The sequence below is a fragment of the Schistocerca cancellata genome, chromosome 3, assembly GCF_023864275.1.
Source record: "Schistocerca cancellata isolate TAMUIC-IGC-003103 chromosome 3, iqSchCanc2.1, whole genome shotgun sequence".
Classification (NCBI taxonomy): domain Eukaryota; kingdom Metazoa; phylum Arthropoda; class Insecta; order Orthoptera; family Acrididae; genus Schistocerca; species Schistocerca cancellata.
This window is the reverse complement of record NC_064628.1, coordinates 265,487,088-265,512,682: the sequence shown is the minus strand read 5'-3', so window position 1 is coordinate 265,512,682 and position 25,595 is coordinate 265,487,088. Positions and strand designations below refer to the sequence as shown.

General features: G+C 43.7%; 1 protein-coding gene across 1 annotated transcript in view; it reads left to right on the top strand.

The window, feature by feature from the left end:
- The first annotated feature begins 263 nt into the window (after window positions 1–263).
- LOC126174917 (drebrin-like protein) overlaps window positions 264–25,595 on the top strand; it is a 201,927-nt gene continuing 176,595 nt past the window's right edge. Inside the window, exon 1 of the mRNA XM_049921354.1 lies at window positions 264–652. Coding sequence (XP_049777311.1) covers window positions 570–652 — 83 coding nt within the window. The 5' untranslated portion in view covers window positions 264–569. The remainder of the gene's footprint in view (window positions 653–25,595) is intronic.

The window sequence follows — 25,595 nt, the reverse complement described above, 5'->3', positions numbered from 1 at the left end:
TGCAGATAGCATTTTCGTCTCTGTGTGTTGTTTATTTTATAAATATGTTTGTTTCCCTTGGTTTATCCCTGTGCGAAATCTATTTTCGAATCCTTGTATTTACTCTTGTCACAGCTCTAGGCCATAATCTGCACTATAACATTCATACCCGCCCATATGATTTCAGTTGACGCCATATTAAAAGCTGAGCGACTATGTAGAATTTGTGGCTTCCTGTGTGAACGGAAGCCGTATACTGTGGCGCTAGGTTAGATGCATGTGTGAACTACGCTTTAGTGGCCAACGACTATTGTCGTCGGATTGTTGTCATTACGATGGGAATGAGTAGGATATCTTCGGTCTTTCACAGGGAAATGGCTAGGTATCTTTGCGGCAAACTGATAGAAGGCAAGGCGTTGACCGAGCGGTGTGAGGTTGCTGTCAAAATATTGACAGTAAACAACGACAAGTAGTGCCGAGTTGGGAAATGATCAAGCTGTAATATCGGAGGTGTTTTTGAGAAAGAAAACCTTCCCTGTTACGTTATTATTGTGTATTTGATTTGAGATTATCGAATGATTTCGTGAAAAATGGCATTAAATTTAACAAAACATAGAAATTCGTTGTTGGAGGCGTGGAAGGATGTTTTGGACGAAAAATCAGACACAAATTGGTATGTATCATTTATAATGCTGTTTTTCTTACATAAGTGTAACACATGGAGCAGAGCCTCTCGCGTTTGTAATGACTAAATTTATTCTAGTACGGCCCTATTCGCAATCCTTCGCAGTGTGAAAACGCCAGTACAGTAACAATTTCTTAACGGGGACTGTATCTCCAATAATGTCGTCATTGTAATGTTCAATTGTAACCATCCTTGCTTTTTATAGTAAACTCTTTTGTTCTTTCCGGATTATTGGAGTCTTCCAAAGTAACTCAGTGTCATGTGTAATGTTTTCTCAGGAGTTAATGTGTGATCTTTCATTCACATGCAGAATTGCTTTAAATATGATAAGCAGACCGCTGCAAGCAGTTACAATGGTTATATGTTTGAACCGACCAAAGAAGTAGCGTTACAAGAAACTGAAAAGTGACCATATTTCATTTACCCGTAGAAAATCTACATTGTATGGATTTAGTCAAAACGAACATGGATTACATTATATTTATACATGCTACTTTACTGAAACATATCTTAAAGTTGTCAAGTGGCCCAGAGATGTACACACAGTTTCTTGTATTAAAGTGACCAGGGAAATGTGATGGCAGCATGTAAAAACCTTTAAGAGTATTAATTTATCATACTTGGGTCTTCTACCGGTTCACCCACTCAACTTCATGACTGTACTCTTTGACAGCTTCACTTCGGCAGCATTGTGTCTTCAATGCACCTGCAACGTACATATAGGTACTGGCAGCAGCAGGATCAGTCTTATATAAAGACAAAATACATAAGCTGGGTTGGGTTGTGTGGGGAAAGAGACCAGACAGCGAGGTCATTGGTCTCATCGGATTAGGGAAGGATGAGGAAGGGAGTCGGCTGTGTCCTTTCAAAGGAACCATCCTGGCATTTGCCTGGAGCGGTTTAGTGAAATCACGGAAAACCTAAATCAGGATGGCCGGACGTGGGATTGAACCATCGTCTGAATGCAAGTCCAGTGTCTAACCACTGTGTCATCTCGCTTGGTACATAAGCTGTATGTGTATGATTGCTGACAAATGAATTTACAGGTGGCTAAAGATCTTGTGTACTATGTAGCTTCTGAGTACTCTTTTAGGTTATACGAAGAAGAAACTAATTCTTAATTTATTCCTGAATCTGCATGTTTTCCCATTCATTTTATTGTGTGTAGTTGTTTACTGAATAAAATGTGCCTGACAACTATAGGACTCCTTTCAGTTAATTTAAGCTGATACATGTGTAGACGAATCCTACAATCAATCAATAATGCTTATCCATATGTCTCATATTGTAATCATGTATTCAGTTTACCTGTGCACTAAAATTTGTTTTCAACTGCATAATGGGTGCTCGTATGTATATTGTGATAACAGTCATGATATTAGTTTCTCTGAAGACATTCCTGGGTTTATAGTGTGTTATTAAGAGTTTATCTTTATTTACTGTCCAAACACCATTCTCATTACAAATATGTTTTTTTTTTAGTACTAGTTTTTTCTTATACGTAATTTGTCGATATAGTTCTCCCGCTTCAGCTGCTTACCGATTATAACATCCAAGAATTTGCTGTTCCCCACTACTTTCAGAACTGGATCTTGTAGTTTAAGGCAGATGGTTTTAGTGTGTGCGATTTAATTGCTCTTTATATTGTCTTAGTTGCATTTACAAACAAGTAGTTAGCAGTTAAATATTTCTTTGTCTCCCTCAAATTTACAGAGGCCCATGATTACAGTTCTGGTAAGTAATTTCTTATTATGAGTGAAGTGTCACCTACAAATATCACTGCATTGTCATCTAGTGCTGATGACAAATCGTTTACTTACAGAATGAGCAGAAGGGCCCAGAATGAATACCTGAGATACACTGTGTGTGTGTGTGTGTGTGTGTGTGTGTGTGTGTGGTTTTTTTTTTTTTTTTTTTTTTAAGTATTAGGCCTTACCTTCTTATGCTTTACTTCTCCAATCTGTTCTATTTTCCACAAATTATTTTGTGATATTAGCTGCTTTCCCCTGGTAGCATAACAGTTCAGTTTGTGCATTGGTATGTTGTGGCATGCACGGTGGAATGCTTTTAAAAGGCTAAGAAAAACTCCAAAACTTTTCTCTTTCCTCATATAATGCATTAATGACATTAGCTACCGAGTTAGCTGTTGTTATACTGGTAGACCTACACATTCTAAAACAATGCTGTACGTCTCATTGATTATGTCATTCTTCTTTATAAAATGTAATATCCGATCTCACAAGACAGTTTCTGCCTTCAGGTAAGACAAATATAATAGTAATTAGAGTATAGTTTGCAACATTATTCTTATCACCGCCCTTACTCTTTTTCAGACATTAAAGATTTTTTAAAAACTTTTTCCTTCGGCATTAAGAGAACCAAATTAGACAGAGGTCTTGCTGACTGACACACAGCATTTTCGTACATTACTAAACATTTCATCAAGACCTTGTGTGTGTTTTGACTGTAGATAGTGTATTATTTTTGATAATTTGTGACTCATTTGTTGCCAGCAGAAAAATATATTCTGTGACTCTGAAGACATTATTCACTTCTTTTTCCCTTTGGCAGCCACTGGTATGTTTATGCATTTTTCTTACTTACTCAACATGGTGTTGATTAATATATTACTCATGTCATTTTTATCGCATTTCCTCCCATCCTCTTCTCGTATTGTATGACAGCTCCCTTTCCTACCAGACCCACATCTACAAGCAGTTTACGGGGTACTAGAAATCTTAAAAATGTGACTGAAACCTGAATTTTATGCTACATAAAAACTCGACTTGTTCTCCTCTTATCCTGCCATAAGCCTATTCTTGTCAATGCTGACTGGAATTTCCTGTACCTGGCAATTCTCACAGCCATTTTTAGTTCTTTTCATGCTTTTTAAATATCTGTTCTGATCCATCTCTTAGTACTCTTTAAATTTAGATTTCTCCATAAATAGGATGTGTGATACTTATTTTTTAACTTAATGTTGAGCGAAGGTATTCCCCACTGTTCCTCTGTTATTAGATGAAAAGCGTAGTTCAAAGAAGTGCTCTGTTTTAGAAATATTTGTAGTCTTTAATTTTCTAATTTCAACTGCCTAAATTCCACAAATGTTTTCTCAGAGTCAAAATTGATTTGTGATATTTCAACTTCTTGTCGACAATCTGAGAGGTTTATTAGTAATTGCGTGATATATCAATGTCTGTAAGGTTGCACAACACCATTTTGGGATAGGTACATGTAACTGGGAATTGATTGGATCATAGGAACTTCATCTCTTGATGCATCAATATTTAGATCACTCACCATAGCCATACAACATGTAGCTTTTCTAAAGAAACTTTATGTCAGAGCTAGGTTATCAACCCAGAAGTGATACTAAACTCCCTCTCCTTGTAATTTTATCTGCATAGCTCCTGCTTTGGGGAAAAAAAGTGAATGATATTGAACTGCCTATGGAGTATTTTCCTTTATATCAATGCTTACATACATTGTGACTCCACCTCCCATACATTGACTCCTCTAGAAATATGTCGCTCTTTCATAGTTCTCTAAAGTGCAAACCCTTATTTCACTGTAAGTGTGTAGGCTCCTAGGACAGAGTAAATTAACATAAAACTTTTCTGGGTATGTTACCACATTGTATTATATAATAGCTGTCAATGAGCAAAACAGACTATCAGCCACTGTTGTAGTGGCCTTCTTCTGGTCCTCTAATTGGTAAAATAACTGTGTGCTTAGTTTTATCAGTTGACATTTATTTGTGTTTTTATTTAGTCCTCTGATCCTACATAGCATAATGTGCAAGATGTTACGGACTTAATTAACTCTAGTCATTACAAAGAACCGTTTTTCAAGAGTTTTTGCATTTCTGCATGTTAAAAATTATAAAAGTTGCAGAACTATCCCTGTTAGTAGTTCAAGTGTTTATTTGCTGAATAGAAGCAGTGTTACTGTAGATATTCTCTAATAGACCTTTCAGAAGCAGTAATATTTAGTATACATGGTATATCATTTGGCAACTTTTAGAAACCAGTTTCATTTTTTAAATATGCATTACTGTGTCAAAAATAAACATGCCTGATAGTGGTAACACTTTTAGTGTTTTGAATATCGGTTTAGAGGACAGTCTGGTTCTGCTCTTTGTAATATCCTAATGGCTCTTTATGAATTCTGAAAGCCCCCAGAGCCGCTGGTGAATTTCCTCAGAATATGAGGTTTAATTTTAAATATGCATTAAAATTTATGTCATACGCTGACATTAGGGCTGGTGCATTTATGTATCCTTTCAGAGCCCTTGAAAGATAGCAGCCTGTACTTGGCTTGGCATTAATGTGTTCAATAAGTTCATTCCATTTTAGGTCATTAGGAATCCAAATGCTAGGAAATTTAGTTATCTCTTCATTCACAACGGGTTGGTGGTTGATGGTACAGTTGGCACTGAGAAGGCAGGAGCCAAAACTTCAGCCGATTACAGGCTCCTATCCACACCCTAACTCTAGTTGTGCTGTGGTTGCTGTGATGGTGATGTGTCAATGTCCATAGGTACCATGTCTGGTGCCGGTGGTCTAGGGACTGAAGGAGGGGAAACCAACTGAGGCTGAGGGGTCCTCTTTGGCACGGAATCTGCAAATGAAAAACCCATGGCAGGATCATACAGTCCACACAAACGATGTGGATTCTGATGGCGTTTCTGCATCCCAAAGTACTCTGTAAAAGATACAAAGAGGGCCCAAGACTTTGCTGATAATATCTGTTCCCAGCACCAGTGCCTTTCAAAAGTTGTGGAAAAGACCAAACATTCATATTAAACTTAGAGTTGTCCAGAGAATAGGCTGATCGCTGTGGAGGATGCAGCAGTTGAAGCAGTGTCCTATGTAGGCATCTCTGCAAAAGCTCCACTGGTGATTTGCTGTTGCGTGGCTGGGAATAGTATGATGAGAAAAGGAGCACTAACACGTGATCACATCTATGAGAAGCACCTAACTTGTTCGTCTGTTGCTCGAAAGTTCTGACAAAGTGTTCCAATTCACCATTAGATTGAGAGTGGAATGTTGCGGCCATCACATGCTTGATGCCACTGGTGTCACAAAACAGCTGAAATTCTGCTGTTGTGAACTGGGGTACACAGTCTGAACCAACTATTCTGGGAAACCTACAATGCAAAAAAAATGATGTCAGAGTCTTGATAGTGCTGCTGTTGTGGATTGCATGGGCACCATGGATGCAAACTTGCTAAAGGCTTCTACCACAATAAGCCGACAGGAATTCCAGTAGGGACCCACAAGGTCGATATGCAAGACATTGACTTGGGCCAATCAAAAAATTTGTGTGGTGGAGTAGCCTGATGTTCTGCACATGCCAGACATTGTGAAGCCAATCTAATACGTTCCATGTACAGTGACATCAGGCAAGCTGCTTAGTTCAAACAACTCCCCAAGTGGCCTTGATGGAGGAGGTGAAGAATTTCCTTCTGAAACTAGCATGGCACAACTACATGCTACTGGTCATTGTCTGTATATAATAGGATGACACTGTGCTGGACTGGTAAGCTTTGTCGAAGCGCAAAAGATGGTTTATGATCGGGTCACTAATCTACTTAATTAAATGTGGCCAACTAGTGTGGAGGTACTGTAACAGAATCTTGAGACTGGGGTCTGCAGCTGTTGTGTGAGCAATCCATTGGTGGTCGTTGGTTGTTCTGGAGAGCAGTGTGACACCAGTACTGCTCCACCAGTACTGGTGTTGCTGAGCGCTGCCTACAGGGAGTCATCCACAAGCCACAGTCATGGGCTCTAGCCCACGGTTTCCAGTTTTTGGCTACAAAGTCATGTGTTATGCACTTCTGTCGACGTTGTACCATTCATCCAGAACCAGAACTGTACCTTAGTGATGATCCACCATCTGTAGTGGAGACATATTGATTGTTAGGACTGGTTTTCAGCACCTGATTGGCTTGGCTTCGTCAGCTTAAGTGGATGTGCTGGTAGCACCTCAATGCCCTCCGCTGCCAGAGCAACACTAGCTGGGGTGCAGATCACTCTACACTGCTGCCGCTCTACAGAGCCCTTTTTCAATCCCGCCTTTACTATGGGAGTCCAGTTTATGGTTCGGCGGCGCACTCAGCATTGCGTTTACTTGACCCAGTGCACCACTGTGGCGTTCGCCTAGCAACAGGAGCTTTTAGGACGAGTCTGGTGACCAGCGTCCTTGTGGAGGCCGGAGTCCCTCCAGTGCATCCGAATCACTGTCTCCTTTTGCCACTCACGGTAGTTCATCTCCCGCATCGGCGGCCAAGCCACGGCCTCCAATTGCAGTTCGTGCCCAATCCCGTCTTTCCAAACTGGAGTCCTTGCCTTTACCACCTGTACTTGAGGTCCATTCATGTACACTTCCATGGTGTTCGCCTAGGCCGCAGCTACGCCTGGACCTTTCGCATGGCCCTAAGAACGCAGTTAACCCCGCAGCTCTTCGCTGCCACTTCCTCTCAATTCTTGACACGTATCGAGGCGACGAAGTGGTTTACACCGACGGCTTGATGGCTCATGCTCACGTCGACTTCGCGTATGTCCAATATTGAACTGCATTCCTTGCCTGATGGCTGCAGTGCTCTTGAGCACATCCGTTCATGCCCTGGGCAGTTGTTTCTTCTGTGTATTGACCCCTTGAGCAGCCTACAAGCTATCGTCCAGTACTATCCTCGTCATTCTTTGGTAGCAACCATCCAGAAGTTCATCTATGCCCTGGAACAGTCCAGTCATTCAGTGGTGTTTGTCTGGACCCCAGGTCATTCGAAATCCCAGACAACGAACTTGCCGATAGGCTGGCCAAACAGGCTACACGGAAACCACTTATGGAGATCGGCTTTTCTGCAACTGACCTGCAAGCAGTATTATGCCACAAGGTTTTGTGGCTTTGGAGGACTAAATGGCATAACCTCAGCATGCACAACAAACTGCGTGTCATCAAGGAGACTATGAATCTGTGGCGGTCCTCTAAGCGGGCCTCTCGCAGGGACTCTGGTTCTCTGGCGACTCTGCATTGGCCACGCTTGGGTGACACATGGCCACCTCCTGCGCCGTGATGACCCACCTCAGTGTCTGTGCAGCGCCCGGCTGACAGTGGCCCATATCTTGGTGAGCTGTCCTTCTTTGGCTGTCCTGTGAAGGACTCTTCAGCTACCGGACTCGTTGCCATTAATTTTAGGTGACAACGCCTCATCGGCTAATTTAGTTTTATATGTGCTGGTGGGGTTTATCATTCTATATAGGTTTTATTTTGTCCTTTGTCTCTTTGTGTTCTCCACTCTAATGCTTTTAGGGTGGATGTTTTAATGTGTCGCAGAGTGGCTGGCTTTTCCCTTTTTTTCTTGTGGTTGGCCAGCCACTGTCATCTGCTCTCTTGTTTTTACCCCTACTACGTGTTTTTTGCTTCTCTCTGTGGTTTTCTTTTCCTGCTTTGTCCCTAGTAGTGTTGGTTGTTCCTCTGTTGTTCTCCTGATTCTTCCTTTCTCCTGTTATTGTGCTGTACGTCTCCTTTCTTTTCTTCTTTCCCTTGTGTAATTATTTTACCAGGAACAAGGGACCGATGACCTTGCAGTTTGGTCCCACCCTCCTTTTAAACTAACCAACAAACCAACCAACCTAGTTGTACTTCAGCTGGTGCCATGCTGGTGGGCCACTACCACTAGCATGGAACTTGTACTAGGGTTTGTCTCAATATCCCGTAGAACCTGGTCCTCCAAGTCTGGTGTAAGTACAGTCCACCGCCTCCCTGCATGTTCATCTGTCTGAAAGAACCAATGATCACACAGATGCCTAAAAAAAGGCTTGAAATGTTTTATGATGCAGTTGGTGTCTGTGGATGTACTTTTTTTGATGTAGCTATATACTGCCTCTCGACCATTTCCATCTGCTTGATCATACACAAACATCATCTCGTCTTGTTCCCGACATGAATACCAAATCATTCAGCTGCTTGCAGCCCAGTGCATCAATTACACAGCCTTCAACTCTCAAGGGACACATGGAACATGGTCAGGGGAACTGCCATTCATAAGCAAATCTTCCATGGCAATGATGCAGCTCCAGACACATGTTTATAGGATCTTTTTTTCCTCCATTTCCACTCAGGACTCTGTCCCTGCAGTTTCTTAGTTTTATTGATGTTCACTCAGTGTGCAATGGAAAGAGCTTGGAAAGAGTTTGAATGCAAAGACAATTGATATGCCTAATGATCCAGCTCCGTGTGAGAGAACAGTGCCAATCCCATAAGCAGATGCATCCATTGTCAGTGTAACCGACTTAAGAGGATCAAAATTTGCCAAACAGTGATTGCCCAATAAAGCATCCTTCAGTCTCTGAAATGTAACTTGACACTCGGTAGTCCACTCAAACGGAACAGTCTTTCAGTGGAGATAGTGCAGCGGGGCTGCAATCTTCACAGTATTTTGAATGAATCAGATGTAAAAATTAGTTTACCTAACACAGATTGGCATTCACTGACATTCCTAGTAGATGGGAGGCCCTGTATGGTGGTTAAGTGTGGCTGCAAAGGGAGGATTCAATCTCAGTGTGGAAGGAGAAACGGCTGGCTTTATTACACTTTAACCCAGCATATGAGACCACTTGAAACAATTTCCGGAGATTGGCATGATGTTCATTGGGGTACAACACAAAATGACTGAGTCATCCAGATAGTTCCACCAAGAAGGAACTATAGCAGTCTGCTGTGATAAGTAGCACTGACAAAGTGCAAGTGTGGATCACTGCCGAAGGGCAACCACAAAAACTTAAATAACCCCATATGGTGTTGATCACAGAAACTTGTAGAGACTTTTCATCCAAGGGAAGCTGCAAATAAGCATCATGAAGATCAGTCTTAGAAAAGAAGCAACATGCACCAAGTTTGTCCATGAGTTCCTCAGGCCATAGCAACGAAAAGTTAACCACAGTCTTGAAATCTGCACATAAGAATAATTTGCCTGAAGGTTTTTTTTATAATCACTTGGTAAACTGACACTCCGCCTTCTGCAAGAAAATAGGGTTACCTGGCCCTACCTTCATTGTGATGCAACATGGAGTGTGAGTCAAGCTGTTCATGGTGCTCGAACCATTATTCTTGTGTAGAATCAAATGCATGGAATGGTGGTAGAAATACAGTCGCTGCTTGCTGTGGTCATGCTGTGGGAGGCAGTGATGTGTTTGCTTGCACAGTGAGCAGTTTTGTCATCCAGTCCATTAATTGCTGGCATCTGCTCTGCCTGAAACTGAAAAATCTGATTTAGTAACACGTCTTGTGAAATGCACAAAAGGCAAAGTGGAAATAGAGTGCAGCCACTAAAGTGCAAGAAAGCACGAATTAAAATCACTAGAAATGTTAGCCTTTAAAAAGTGCAAAAATACACAGTCTGCAGGTTCAGTGCTCTGAAACACAGTATCAAAGACGCAATATCAAGGGCAAGCATGGTGATGAGCCACGGTTCTGCAAGAAAGACAAAATCAGTATATTCGCCAGTTGTTGATATGGTGGGTGAGAAGATGTAGTGAAACACCCATGGGAACTGCATCATCACCAAGTGTTTGGTGTCCTGTTGCTGGATGCCAAGGAGTTGGTGGGTTCTAAGACAGATAACAAAAGTAATGAGATGCACACATAGAGTTTAAGTAACTCATTTTACTTAAAAAGACTTATGAATGTTCAGCACATAACCATATTTACAAATTAATTTTTGATGTGAATGTAAAATGACTCGTTCCACATCATTATGATTTATCGTGCGCATGATCCGTGGAACATGAAACTGACTGTCTAACCAGAATACAGTCCAGTGTGTTTCCTTGAGAAAGGCAGTTTCATCATACAATAACAGAGGCAAACTGATAATGCTTAGAGTACCTAGGCAGAGACTAGCCTAGCTGTGCAGTGTCCTTTAAGTTGGCTCTGTGGTGGACTTGGCCACACAAGGAGGGGAGGGTGTAACACAGAGCTGGTCGTAGATTGGGAGTGCAGGCATATGGGTTACTGCCAGCTTCTAAAGTGAAGTGCATGGCATGGTACTGATAGTGCATAATACTAAGCTTGTTATTCATGTTATTACCTTGCCTTTTTTTTCTCCTCCAAAGAAAAAGTGTACCTTCATCTGTAAATACTGAATCGTATTTATGATATGTTACCTCTTATCATGTATCTTTACAGTAAACACTGTTACTTGCCATCTGGCTAACATAACTTTTTTAATCCTTGAATCTTGATATTTAGATCATTTGTAGGTAGAGTGTGCAGTAAGGTACATTTTTAATTTTCTTTTGAATTGATAGGATTTTCAGTATCTTGCTTTGTTATGTGAAGAAGAGTTGGGACCCATAGATTAGGAAAGAGTCAAGCTGATTGACTGACAGATGCATTACATGAAACAGATTTTACAGAAAATTGCAGTGCTGTGTTCCATAGAACATTGCCCTTTGTCATCAAACATCTCATAAGAACAAATTATAGTGCTGAAATACAATAATTATTCAAAGCAGCAGTAGTCTTATATTATTAAAATGCTCTTAAAACTGTTAATTGATCCAACAGCAAGAAGCTGACCAAATTAAAAACTGATTGAACTCAGTGAGCAGTTATTCACAAGAGCATCAAGTAAGTTGCGTGAATTGAAATTACACTGCAAACAGCAGAGTATTTACAAGTCCCAATCTTTGGTTAATGTAACTGTGCAGCTGATAATTCAATTAAGACTGCAATTGTAAAAGAAAAACTCCATCGAAAACATAAGTAGTGGTACCACCAAATAGATTTTAACCAACAGTATCTTACACTGGTTGTACTCAGAACCCCAATCAACAATGAAATTGATCATATATTGAGCAAATTCTGCCTACTTCATCTTGCAGCCAGATCAACATTAGAAATTATCATCATCAGTCAAAATTATCAGAAACAATTCCTTACCTTTCGAATGCTCGTTCAATTTTCAGGTATCGTTTGTTATACGCAAATACTTGTTTGATCAGTATCCAAGTCCTCCTTACAATATACAAAATATCTTGTAGTCCACATGAAACAAAACAGTATTAGAAAAGACCACAATATTTCACTAATGTATGCACCCAGCACAAGATTAACATAAATTAGCAGAATCAAGTAAATACATTTTATATATTTTTAATGCAATACCAGCAATGGGGTTACCACAGAAAAATTGAGTGGGGGGGAATCACAAGGGGGGGGGGGGCAATGCCACAGTAATGATGATGAGCCTAACAGTACATGCAGATATAGTAGTTAATGCAGCATATATCAGTTTTACTGAGATTAGCAACACACACTATTATTGGATGTGATTATAGTCAACAAATAAAAGAATGTCACAGTAATCTACATGTACATCAAAGACTCACATGGGTCACCAAATTTAGCTTTGCTTAAAAAACAATTACAGTACTTGGCAGCAAGAAGCCATAACCTGAGAGACAATGATCACTGCACAGCATCTGAAAACACTAATCTCCAACACCAGTTACGATAGCGATAGACAATTTTTATCTTATTCGTTTACAAACTTCAGTGCTCCGTAAGCTCATGACCAATATGTACACTGACGACATCCAGTAATACAGTGCATATTGCCATCTGTCTAGAGCAAAATAAACAAGTTGTCTGTGCTGACCGTCATACTTTTTGCTTACTCGCCACCACTGTGCTGTGTCACTCTGCTCATTCTACCACTAAACTGTCACAATAAAGCCACACATCAACCAGAGAGATCACATCAGCATTGATAGAGTATAGCCAACGTATCTATAGTGCTGAACACGCACAGTTATGAGACTTGTTGAATGTCTTCCCACTGAGTACATAACTCCATCCTGAGCCAGCAAAATCTGCATGAAAACTGTGTGTGTGTATTTTCTTTTTTCTTTTTTTTTTCTCTTCTCTTGTGATTGTGTAGATTATATTTCAATTGAAACAGGCTTTTATTCTCAACAACAAAATCTTTTAAGGAAGTGCATGGAGTTGTGGGAGGCTGAATGGCTGGCGGTGACGGCCAGTAAACTGCGGTTAGTAAAGTCAACCACTCGGCCGTGGCGTTCCTCCTGCCGGCTGCTCAGGCGGGAAGAGGTGGCGCTCACACGTCTTCGGATCGGGCACTGTCCTCTGACACATAGCTATTTATTACGGCGGGAGGATCCTCCGTTTTGTGATGCTTGTGGTGTGCACATCACTGTCCGGCACATTTTGACAGACTGCGTTTTATACCGTGATGCAAGGGCAGAAGCACAAGTTGATGGGGATCTGCCCTGTGTTTTAGCTAATGATGAGACGTGTGTGTCTAGGGTTTTTAAGTTTTGTGATGTGTCTGGACTCTGGCCTAAGCTTTTAGGCTGGCGGTTTTAGTGTATTGCAGAGTGGCTGACTCCTCCCTTTTTTCCTTGCGGTCAGCCAGCCACTTCCATCTGCTCCATTGTTTTAGCTCCCTCTACCTTTTTCTTCCTGTGTTGTCCATGTTTTATTGCTGACGCCCTGCTTCATCCCACGCTTCGGTGTGGGTGAGCACATATTTTTCAATGATTGTTCCCCGTGTTTTATGTTCCGTTTTATGTTGCGTTAGATGTAAATGTTCTGAGTTTTTTCTTGACACCCGTCTCACTATGATACTGAACGGGCGCTGAAGACCTTGCTGTCGTGCGCCCACAAAACCCTTCTACTACTACTACTACTACTTTAAGGTGAAAATGTATGGGAAAGTGTGCATAAAACGACAAGTATCCTTAAAAGGCTTACTGCAAGGTGGACTATTATCTACTTTACAAAGTATTCAAAGTGCTCACTACTTTTGCTTAAACATTGCATTTACTGTAGGTGGATTACATTAGAAAGTAACTCCATAGAACAGTAGGGAATGAAAATATGCTAACATGCTTCTCTTTAGGTTAACAAAGGAGATATGCATTTAAGAGCAAAACATGCCAAACTTATCTTCTTGATTAGTTTATATGCATGCTGATTTAATTTTATTTTGTTATGCTACTGGACCACAAGGAATTTTACACACAGTGTTTCATTTGATATATGATCATATACACTGAGTGAGTGACAAAAGTCATGGGATCCTCCTAATTTTGGGTCGGACCCCCTTTCACCCAGCATAGTGCTGCACGTCACACGGCATGGACTCTACAAGTTGTTGGAAGTCCCCTGCAGAAATACTGACCCATGCTACCATCCATAATTGTGAAAGTGGTGCCAGTGTTAATTGTGGCAGTGTTGCCAGTGCAGGAGTTTGTACACAGACTAACCTCTTGGTTATGTCCCTTTAATGTTCAATGGGATTCATGTCGGGCAATCTGGGTGGCTACAATTGGTCACTCAAATTGTCCAGAATGTTTGTCAAACAAATCACGAACAATTGTGGCTCAGTGACATGGCACATAGTCCTCCGTAAAAATTTCATTGTTGTTTGGGAACATGAAGTCCGTGAATGTCTACAAATGGTCTCCAGGTAGGGAAACATATCCATTTCCAGACAATGATTGGTTCAGTTCGACCAGAGGACCCAGTCCTTTACATGTACACACAGCCCACACCATTATGGAGCAACTATCACCTAGTTCCTTGTTGACAGCTTAGGTCCGTGGTTTTGCGGGGACTGCACCACACTCGAACCCTACTACCAGCTCTCACCAACTGAAATCGGAACTCATCTGACCAGGCCACAGTTTTCCAGTCGTCTAGTGTCCAACCAATATAGTCGAGCCCAGGAGAGGTGTTGCAGGCAGTGTCATGCTGTTAACAAAGGAGTTTATGTTGATCATCTGCTGCCATAGCCTACTAATACCAAATTTTGATGTACTGACTTAATGGGTATATTTGTCGTATGTCCCACGTTGACTTATGTGATTATTTTACACAGTGTTGCATGTCTATTGGCACTGACAACTCTACACAAACATCACTGCTCTCTATCATTAAGTGAAGGCCGTGGGGCACTCTGTCATCCACGGTGAGAAGTAATGCCTGAAATTTGGCATTTCCAGCATGCTATTGATACTGTGGATCTTGGAATACTGAATTCCTTAACAATTTCTGAAATGGAATGTCCCATCCATGTCTAGCACCAACTACCATTTCACACTGAAAGTACGTTAATTCCTATTGTGTGGTCATAATCACATTGGAAACCTTTTCCCATGACTCAACTCAGCATGAATGACAGCCGTGCCAGTGCACTGCCCTCTATGCCTTGCGTACATGATACTACCACCATCTGTATATGTGCTTATTGCTATCCCATTACTTTTGTGACCTCAGTGTATGTACTTATATTTCTAACAGGTTGTTATTTCATGTGTGAAATTGTATAGTGTGAATATTTGTAAGAGTTAGCTTTGAACCACTTGTATGTCTGTTTAGCAGTGGCTCCTAAGTTAATTGTCGATCCCTGGTTAGTATACTTCTGTTATCAGCGAGCATTACAGTTTTTGAATTGTGCTGTAAACTCGTTGGAACACCACTTATATAGATAAGATCATTGTGCGACCCCAAATTTTATGTTCCTCATCCCTTAGTCCTGTGTCACAGTTTGTCAGCAAGATATTCGACAGTTTTTTTTTAAGGTGAGGCTTCAGGCATGCCAGAGGGTGCCGTTAATACCATAATACTCCAGTTTGCAAGTATGATGTTGTCATAGTCTTTGAGAAGGTCACAAAATATACCAAAATGAAAATTTTTCTTTTTTAGATCTTCCAAGACTTCATTTGGGAGGTATTGTATTGCTTCCTCTGTGAGAATCCTTTTATGAAAGCTAAAATTGGGAAACAGTTAACAATTTCTGCCGAGTTAAATGAATTGGTATTCTATCACAAACCATTTTCTCAAGCAACTTTTGCAAACACTAAAAAGTGTGATATGACAGTAGCAGACTAAAATTATAGCATTTTCTCTTCAAATGCGAGCCAGAAATCACATTAAAATTACACCATTTCTCTTTGAATGCGAGCCAGAAATTGCTCTACAATTATGCAGTTTCTCTTTGAACGCATGCTGTTATGCAAATGGAATTGATGAAAACATGTTTTGTACTGCTCTCTCTGTGGTAACTGGAACCAGTGTCAAGTGCTGAAATGATGGTCAGTTACGCTGTGATCAACTCAGAGAAGGTACACAGTTGTCTGTTTACGAATGCACATGCTGTGATGTAATGTAATCCCTTCTGGCACTGTGAGTGCTACATTGCTCACAGCACCAGGTCTTTTTTTCTTTTTTTTCTTTAAATTGTGTTACTGTATTGCGCAAGCATAGAGTGTGACGTATTTTAAATGAACAGTTGTCGTAACAGTGCCGTGGTCTAGTGCACTAACTGGCAATTTGTCGGTTCGGGTTTGATTTATACTGTTACCAACCTTTTTTTTAATCATCTTATTTTATTCCTCACAGTGTTAAACAATTAGTTAAAAGATTTAAACATATTTAAGGAGTTTCATTTATATACGTAAAATTAATATATTCAATTTATTTATGATTACTGCCCTCGTAAGTCAGAAGTTTGTAGGCCACCACATTGCATACTGGTAAAATTTTTGTGAGAGTCGCCACTGCGAAAGCGACCTGTGGTTAGAAGTGGTTTGCTGTGGTTAGAAGTGTTTTGCTTATCCAGTCTGATAATGGTTGTTACCTCTGCATAATAAAATCTGTCAGAAAATATGATGTGAGTCATTATGTTATTACAAAGATAGCTTACGGGTAATCCTCCCAAGTCAATAAAAGACTTCAATATTCTGATAGACCCACCATCGAAGTGAATGGAATGTGTACTTTTTAGTGCCCTGACGAATTTAGCAATCTCTAGAGATCTTATATGTTCTGAAACTATTGTCTGTCTGTGGTTTATGTAGTGTATGCACAAGTAAATACTCACAACAGAAAAAGTTTTGCAACACCCTGGTTCCCAGAACTCCTGAAGATAGACGTTGACTGTGGGTATTGTATCACAGACACAGTCCCTTTGACTGTTCAGATATGTCACTAAACCTTCCTAAAGATTTAAACAACCATGCATGAGCAGTGCCTATTAAACGTAAGGGGTCTGACAGCTGATCAATTCCAGTCATTCCCCCAGGAAGGAGGTACATGGGTCGTGTTGTCTGTAGTTCAACCATGCCTAGATGGTCAATACCACAGTTAAATTGCGTCCACATTGTTACTTTGTGCCAGGAAGGGCTCTTGACAAGGAAAGTGTCCAGGCGTCTCAGAGTGAACCAAAGCGATGTTGTTTGGACATGGAGGAAATAGAGAGACAGGAACTGTCGATGACGTGCCTCCCCAGGCCAAGCAAGGGCTGCTACTGCAGTGGATGACTGCTATCTATTGATTATGGCTTGGAGGAACCCTGACAACAACACCACCATGTTGAATAATGCTTTTCGTGCAGCCACAGCACGTCACGTTATGACTCTAACTGTGTGCAATAGGCTGCATGATGCGCAACTTCACTTCCGACTACCGTGGCGAGGTCCATCTTTGCAGCCATGAGACCGTGCAGTGTGGTACAAATGGGCCCAACAACATGCCGAATGGACCGCTCAGGGTTGGCATCATGTTTTCTTTACCAATGAGTGTCGCATATGCCTTCAACCAGACAACAGTCGGAGACATATTTTGAGGCAACCTGGTCATACTGAATGCCTTAGACACACTGTCCAGTGAGTGCAGCAAGGCGGAGGTTCCCTGCTGTTTTGGGGCAGCATTATGTGGAGCCGACGTACACTGCTGGTGGTCATGGAAGGCGCTGTACGGCTGTATGATACATGAATGCCATCCTCCGGCCGATAGTGGAACCATATCGACAGCCCCCCCTGCGGGTCCGGGGATTAGAATAGGCCCGCGGTATTCCTGCCTGTCGTAAGAGGCGACTAAAAGGAGTCCCTCCCCCTCACGGGGGTAGTTAGCGCCTGCGTCCGGAGACGGACGGTTCCACGACCTCTATTTGCGGTCATTTTGCTTTTTCACTTCTCGTTTCTTCCTACCTTTGGTTGGTTCCTTTCTTTGCTCTTCTCCACCTCACTGTCTTCCTTATTCTTTCCCCTGCAAAATCTCCTTGCCTTCTTATTGCCTTCTTCTCCTTGCCTTCTCATTGCCTTCTTCTCCTTGCCTTCTCATTGCCTTCTTCTCCTTGCCTTCTCATTGCCTTCTTCTCCTTGCCTTCTCATTGCCTTCTTCTCCTTGCCTTCTCATTGCCTTCTTCTCCTTGCCTTTTCTGGTCTCCGCCTCGGCGTTTGAGACAGTCTGTCCTCTCTCTCTCTCTCTCTCTCTCTCTCTCCCTCCCTCTCTCTCTCCTTTTTCCTCTTCTTCCTTCCTCCCTGTGCGTGCCTGAAGGCCGACCCACGCGTTCGCACGCGTAGCCGGTGACGGGGTAATGCGTAATTCCCCGCCCTGGGTAGACATGTCAGGCACGTGCGTATGCCCTGGTAAAGGCCAGGCCCGGGGAGGGGTGATTGCCTGAGCTGATACCTTCTGACCATGCCGATTGGTCCCTCCGTCTGTTTCTCGGGAGGTGTGACCTGAGGTGTAAACATTCACCTAAGGCGGGAGTGCCCTCTGAGAGGGTCCCCACAAGGAAGGAGCGCGCCATCGGAGACGCTGGCAATCATGGGGGATTCCTCCGCAATGGATTTCACTCCATCTCTCTCGACTTCTGCCCAAAAACGGAAACATGACCAGCCACCAGTGACCAAAGTACTACCGCCTGCCCCACAGTTCCTCGTCGTTTCTCGATCTGAGGACGGAAAGGTTTTTTCCTCTGTCAACCCTTTCGTTATCCAGAAGGGCGTAGATGCCATAGCCGGATCTGTCAAATCTTGTACCAGGTTGCGTAACGGTACCTTATTACTAGAAACTGAGAGCGCCTTTCAGGCACAAAAACTGCTTCGGGCCACACTCCTGTACACGTTCCCTGTCCGGGTGGAGGCCCACCGAACTTTGAATTCGTCTCGTGGTGTAGTCTATACTAGCTCCCTCGACGGATTGACCGACGAGGAGATTCAATCTTTCCTCGCTGAGCAGGGCGTGACGGCTGTCCATAGGGTCATGAAAAAGGTCAACAATGACCTTGTACCGACCCGGACACTTTTCTTGACCTTCGATAGTGTTAAGCAGCCATCGCGCATCAAGGCGGGCTATGAGGTTATTTCTGTTCGCCCCTATGTCCCGACACCTGCGCGCTGCTACCAGTGTCAGCATTTCAATCACACTCGACAGTCTTGTTCCAATGCGGCTGAATGTGTCACTTGTGGCAGGGATGCCCATGAGGGTGACTGTCCACCTCCGTCTCCTCGTTGTGTGAACTGTCAGGGTGACCATGCCGCATCCTCCCGCGACTGTCCTGTGTATAAGGAAGAACGCTGTATCCAAGAAATTCGGGTCAAAGAGAAAGTGTACACCTCGGCTGCTTGCAAGCTATTGGCTAGTAGGAAGCCCACGCTGCTCCCAGCGGGGAAATACAGTACTGTCCTCGCCTCTCCTCGGACTACCAGGGAGGTGGCAACCCAGACATACGATCTGACCTTCAGCACCACGGTCGTCCATTCGGCCAGTGCTAAGATCGCGCGGTCGACGTCTCCTCTTCCTCCCATCACCCCACAGACACCAGCCCCTTCATCAGCTTTTGCTAAGACGAAGACCCAGAAGTCAGATGCACGGGCCTTCAAGAAGGAACCATCCCGTGCAGACTTCCTACGTACCTCGACCTCCCAGCCTGTGACCGGTACTTCCACCAAACGTCCTTCCAAGAAGGCTCATAGGAAGCACAGTTCTCCTTCTCCGCCACGGCGCATTTCTTCTCCTGCGCCACCCAGCGGTTGCCGCCCCAGGCCGTCATCCGTTTCGCCTGGCCGCACCGCTGGTAGCCGAACATCTGGCCGTTCACCGGCGGAGGAAGCTCCCCCTCCCGGCCATCCTCCCAAGATGGCTGATGAACCTATAGACCCAATGGATGATGACTGTCCGCCTACTGATAGCGGCAGCAGTGCTCGCTCGAAGCCAGGCCCTCAGCGGCCTTCGAGGTGACCCCTTCTTTCATCTTCCTTTTCTTCTTATGATGGCACTTATTCACTGGAATATTCGCAGCATTCGCTCCAACCGAGAGGACATGAAGTTGCTGCTCCGCTTGCACCGTCCGCTCGTCGTAGCCCTCCAGGAAACGAAGCTACGCCCATGCGATCAAATTGCCTTGGCACACTACACCTCTGTGCGTTTTGACCTACCCCCTGTGGTAGGTATCCCAGCTCATGGAGGGGTTATGTTGCTGGTCCGGGATGATATTTACTACGATCCCATCACGTTGCACACCGGCCTGCAGGCAGTTGCCATCCGCATTACTCTCCCCACTTTTACATTTTCCATTTGTACCGTTTACACTCCATCGTCATCTGCCGTTACCAGAGCAGACATGATGCAACTTATTGCTCAGCTACCTGCACCATTTTTGTTAACTGGAGACTTCAATGCCCACCATCCCCTTTGGGGCTCTCCAGCATCCTGCCGAGGGGCTCCCTGTTAGCAGACCTTTTCAACCAGCTCAGTCTTGTCTGCCTCAATACTGGCGCCCCTACTTTTCTTTCGGACACATCTCACACCTATTCCCATTTAGGCCTCTCTATCTGTACTCCCCAACTTGCATGCCGGTTTGAGTGGTATGCACTTTCTGATACATATTCGAGCGACCACTTCCCGTTTGTTATCCATCTCCTGCAGCATACCCCCTCTCCGTGCTCCTCTAGTTGGACCATCTCCAAGGCAGACTGGGGGCTCTTCTCTTCCAGGGCGACCTTTCAGGATCAAACCTTCACAAGCTGCGATCGTCAGGTCGCACACCTCAAGGAAGTCATTCTCGCTGCTGCTGAATATTCCATCCCTCACCCTACTTCTTCTCCACGTCGCGTACCGGTCCCCTGGTGGACCGCAGCATGTAGAGACACTTTACGTGCTCGTCGACGTGCTTTACGCACCTTTAAACGCCACCCTTCAGTGGCGAATTGTATAAATTATAAACGATTACGTGCACAGTGTCATCGTATTATTAAAGAAAGCAAGAAAGCCAGCTGGGCTGCTTTCACAAGCACCTTCAACAGTTTTACTCCTTCTTCTGTTGTCTGGAGTAGCCTGCGCCGGCTATCTGGCACTAAGGTCCACTCACCAGTTTCTGGCTTGACGGTCGCGAATGACGTCCTTGTGGCCCCTGAGGATATCTCCAATGCCTTCGGCTGCTTTTTCGCAGAGGTTTCGAGCTCCGCTCATTACCACCCTGCCTTCCTCCCCCGCAAACAGGCAGAGGTGGCTAGGCCACCTAACTTCCGCTCCTCGAATCGTGAAAGTTGTAATGCCCCATTCACCATGCGGGAACTCGAAAACGCACTTGGCCGATCACGGTCCTCCGCTCCAGGGCCTGATTCTATTCATATTCAGATGCTGAAGAACCTTTCTCCTGCGGGTAAAGGTTTTCTTCTTCGTACATACAATCGCATCTGGATTGAGGGACATGTTCCCGCCTGCTGGCGCGAGTCTGTTGTCCCAATTCCTAAGCCGGGGAAGGACAAGCACTTGCCTTCCAGTTATCGACCTATCTCGCTTACCAGCTGTGTCTGTAAAGTGATGGAGCGAACGGTTAACTCTCGATTGGTTTGGCTGCTCGAGTCTCGACGCCTACTTACCAATGTACAATGTGGATTTCGTAGGCACCGCTCTGCTGTTGACCATCTGGTTACCTTGTCGACCTTCATTATGAATAACTTCTTGCGGAAGCACCCGACCGCGGCTGTGTTCTTTGATTTGGAGAAGGCTTACGACACCTGTTGGAGGGTGGGCATTCTCCGCACCATGCATACATGGGGCCTTCGCGGTCGCCTCCCTCTTTTTATTCGTTCCTTTTTAATGGATTGACAGTTCAGGGTACGTGTGGGTTCTGTCCTGTCAGACACCTTTCGCCAGGAGAATGGGGTGCCACAGGGCTCAGTTTTGAGCGTCGCTCTCTTCGCCATCGCGATCAATCCAATAATGGATTGCCTCCCAGCTGATGTATCAGGCTCCCTTTTTGTGGACGATTTTACCATCTATTGCAGCGCGCAGTGTACACGTGTCCTGGAGCGCTGTCTTCAGCGTTCTCTTGACCGTCTTTACTCCTGGAGTGTCGCCAATGGCTTCCGTTTTTCTGCCGAGAAGACGGTCTGTATTAACTTCTGGCGCTACAAAGAGTTTCTCCCACCATCCTTACGACTCGGTCCCGTTGCTCTCCCAATCATGGAGACAACCAAATTTTTAGGTCTTACATTTGACAGGAAACTTAGCTGGTCTCCACATGTGTCATATTTGGCTGCCCGTTGTACCCGTTCTTTAAATGTCCTCCGTGTTCTCAGTGGTCTGTCGTGGGGAGCGGATCGAACCGTCCTACTTCGTCTATATCGGTCGATCGTCCGCTCCAAGCTGGATTATGGGAGCTTCGTATACTCCTCTGCACGGCCATCCACCTTACGCCGCCTTAACTCCATACAACATCGGGGTTTACGACTTGCGATCGGAGCGTTTTATACTAGTCCCGTAGAGAGTCTTCATGCTGACGCTGGCGAATTGCCACTCACCTACCGGCGCGATATACTGCTTTGTCGGTATGCCTGTCGGCTACTGTCAATGCCCGACCACCCATCTTATCGTTCCTTTTTTGACGACTCTCTCGACCGTCAATACGGGTTGTATGTCTCTGCCCTGCTACCCCCTGGAGTTCGCTTTCGTCGCCTCCTTCAACACCTTAATTTTTCACTCCCTGCAGCCTTTCGAGTGGGCGAGAGCCACATGCCACCTTGGCTCCAGGCTCAGGTCCGCGTTCACCTTGACCTCAGCTCGCTCCCAAAAGAGGTTACCCCCGATTCGGTCTACCACTCCCGTTTTGTGGAACTTCGTTCGAAGTTCATTAATATGACCTTCATTTATACAGATGGCTCTAAGACCAATGACGGGGTCGGGTGTTCTTTTATTGTCGGGGCACAAAGTTTCAAATACCGGCTCCATGGCCATTGTTCGGTCTTCACAGCTGAGCTCTTTGCCCTCTACCAGGCTGTTCTTTACATCTGCCGCCACCGACATTCTGCTTATGTCATCTGCTCCGATTCCCTGAGCGCCATCCAGAGCCTCAGTGATCCGTATCCGGTTCACCCTTTCGTGCACCGGATCCAACGCTCTCTTCGGCAGCTGGTGGACGTTGGTTCTCCGGTTAGCTTTATGTGGGTCCCTGGCCATGTCGGTATCCCTGGGAACGAAGCTGCAGATGCCGCGGCCAAGGCTGCGGTCCTCCAGCCTCGGACAGCTTCTTGTTGTGTCCCTTCATCAGATTGTAGCAGGGTTATTTGTCGGCGCATTTTATCGCTGTGGCATGCCGATTGGGCTGCACTTACAGACAACAAGCTTCGGGCCTTGAAACCTCTTCCCGCGGCTTGGACGTCCTCCTCCCGCCGTTCTCGGCGGGAGGCGGTCGTTTTGGCCCGGTTACGCATTGGACACTGCCGGTTCCGCCATCGCCATCTGCTGACGGCTGCACCGGCGCCGTTCTGCCCATGTGGGCAATTGCTGACGGTCCGCCACATTTTAATGTCCTGTCCGGATTTTAACACACTGCGTCTAGATCTTAACCTGCCATGTACTTTAGATGCCATTTTAGCGGATGACCCACGAGCAGCTGCTCGTGTTCTTAGTTTTATCAATTTGACAAACCTCTCTAAGGACATTTGATGATGCTGTTTTTTAATCCTATGCCTGTCAGTCTGTCTTTTATCGTGTTTTCCCTTTTAGTTGTTGTTTTAAACTTGTGCCTCGCGGTGCATTCTTAACGTAGTCAGGGCGCTAATGAGCATTGAAGTTGTGCGCCCTAAAACCACAAAATAAAAAAAAAAAAAAAAAAATACCATATCGACAGCATATTGGCGAGGCATTTGTCTTCATGGACAACAATTCGCACCCCCTTGGTGCACATCTTGTGAATGACTTCCTTCAGGGTAACAATATCGCTCCACTAGAGTGGCCAGCAAGTTCTCCAGACATAACCCTGTCGAATATATCTGGGATGGATTGAAAAGGGCTGTTTATGGACGACGTGATCCACTGATCACTCTGAGGGATCTGTGCTGAGTCGCCGTTGAGGACTGGGACAGTCTGGACCAACAGTGCCTTGATGAACTTGTGGATAGAATGCCACGGTGAATACAGGCATGCATCAGTGCAAGAGGACGAGCTACTGGGTACTAGAGGTACTGATATGTACAGCAATCTGAACCACCACTTCTAAAGATCTCACTGTATGGTGGTACAACATGCAACGTGTGGTTTTCATGAGCAATAAAAAGGGTGGAAATGATGTTTACGTTGATCTCTATTCCAATTTTCTGTTCAGGTTCCAGAACTGCTGGTTTATTAGGGAGTGCAATGCTTGCAGCCATTTTGAGAAAGTAATCATTGAATTTGGTGCCAATGATTTGAAAGAGTCACAGTTTCTCCCGAGATGTTTCCTGGGGGCTCAGTTTAATTTGGGTAGCTATTTTTGTTTGTTTCCTGACTAATAATGCTCTAGATTTTTGTCATGTTCTTGGGGTGTTTTATTTTTGAAAATAGTACATGAGTTTCGATTTTACATTACTAGTGGAATGGAGTTTCAACTCATGACTACAAATTGTGCTTTGAATTAAGTATAAATCTCTCTTCCTGGTGCAAGATACACCAATTCCAAAAGCTATCCATTCTTTATTCTTGCTTCTGTTTGATTTCACCCTCATTTCTTGCACAAGAAAACAAGACTCAGTGTGATGTAAAAACATTTTAAAGAAAGAGAGAAATTTTTCATCTACACAGTAAGCTTTACAAATTTCTCTTCTGTATTGTTCCTATAATTTCTGTATAAACACTGTGTAAAAGTCATTGTTAATGATTCGGTGGGACATTACTCTTCTTATCTAATGTGTGCCTAACCCCTCAATATATTCTATGGTTAACATTTGACTATTATGTTCATATTATCAACCATTGCGATAAATCATTATGAGTTATCGGGTCTGAAAACAAATGGTCATTAGCTGTTGCACTTTGTCATTTAATCCACAGAAGGAATACCCTGAAGTTGAAAATAACTACTGAAGGTGCCATCGATCCATACCATCAGACAGAAAATCAGCATTAGAGTTTCCACAAACAGTGATTCTCCAGTTAAATCTCTGTAATCGTATTAAAACTCTTTATCTGCTTTCTGAAGCTTAAAATGTTTTGCACTGATAGCCTGTAAACTGTCACTATGACAAGTTCATGTCCTTTCTGATCCACAGTTGTGGCACAGCATTTAAAAGCTGTTCGATACAGTAAGCATTAACTTGAAGCACCTAGACTTAACTCAATTTTTGCTCATACATCTCCTCCCCTTTCGTCTAATTGGTTCTGCAGTTAGGGCAATAATAGCCCATGCCTCTCAAGATAAATCTGTTGAGTTTGGTGATTTCCAGCTGATCTTTTCACATGCACAGCAAGTAACAAGTCTGCACAAATTCCATCTGTCCTTTCATTTTCCTCTATGGACATGAAAATTCATCTTTTTTTTTTTTTTTGTTTTTTTTTTGTTTATGAGTATCGTGATGATGTGATGGAAGACAGTAAATTCATTTTCTTTAATATTGTGGGCTGGTTCAAGCTACAGTATTTTGTTTTGCTAGTAACTGTTCAACCGTACCTATATTTATTGTTCATCTTTGTCTTTTGGATTAATTGACCCTAAAAGAGCCTAGGAAATAGCATGAAAATCATGGGTTTAGGGTAGATTAGAAGTTTCTGGCAAACAGCCATGCATGTAGCTTCTCATGAGAAGCATTCAGGTGCAAATTATGCTGAGTGTGAAGTGACAGTGTGAGGGGCA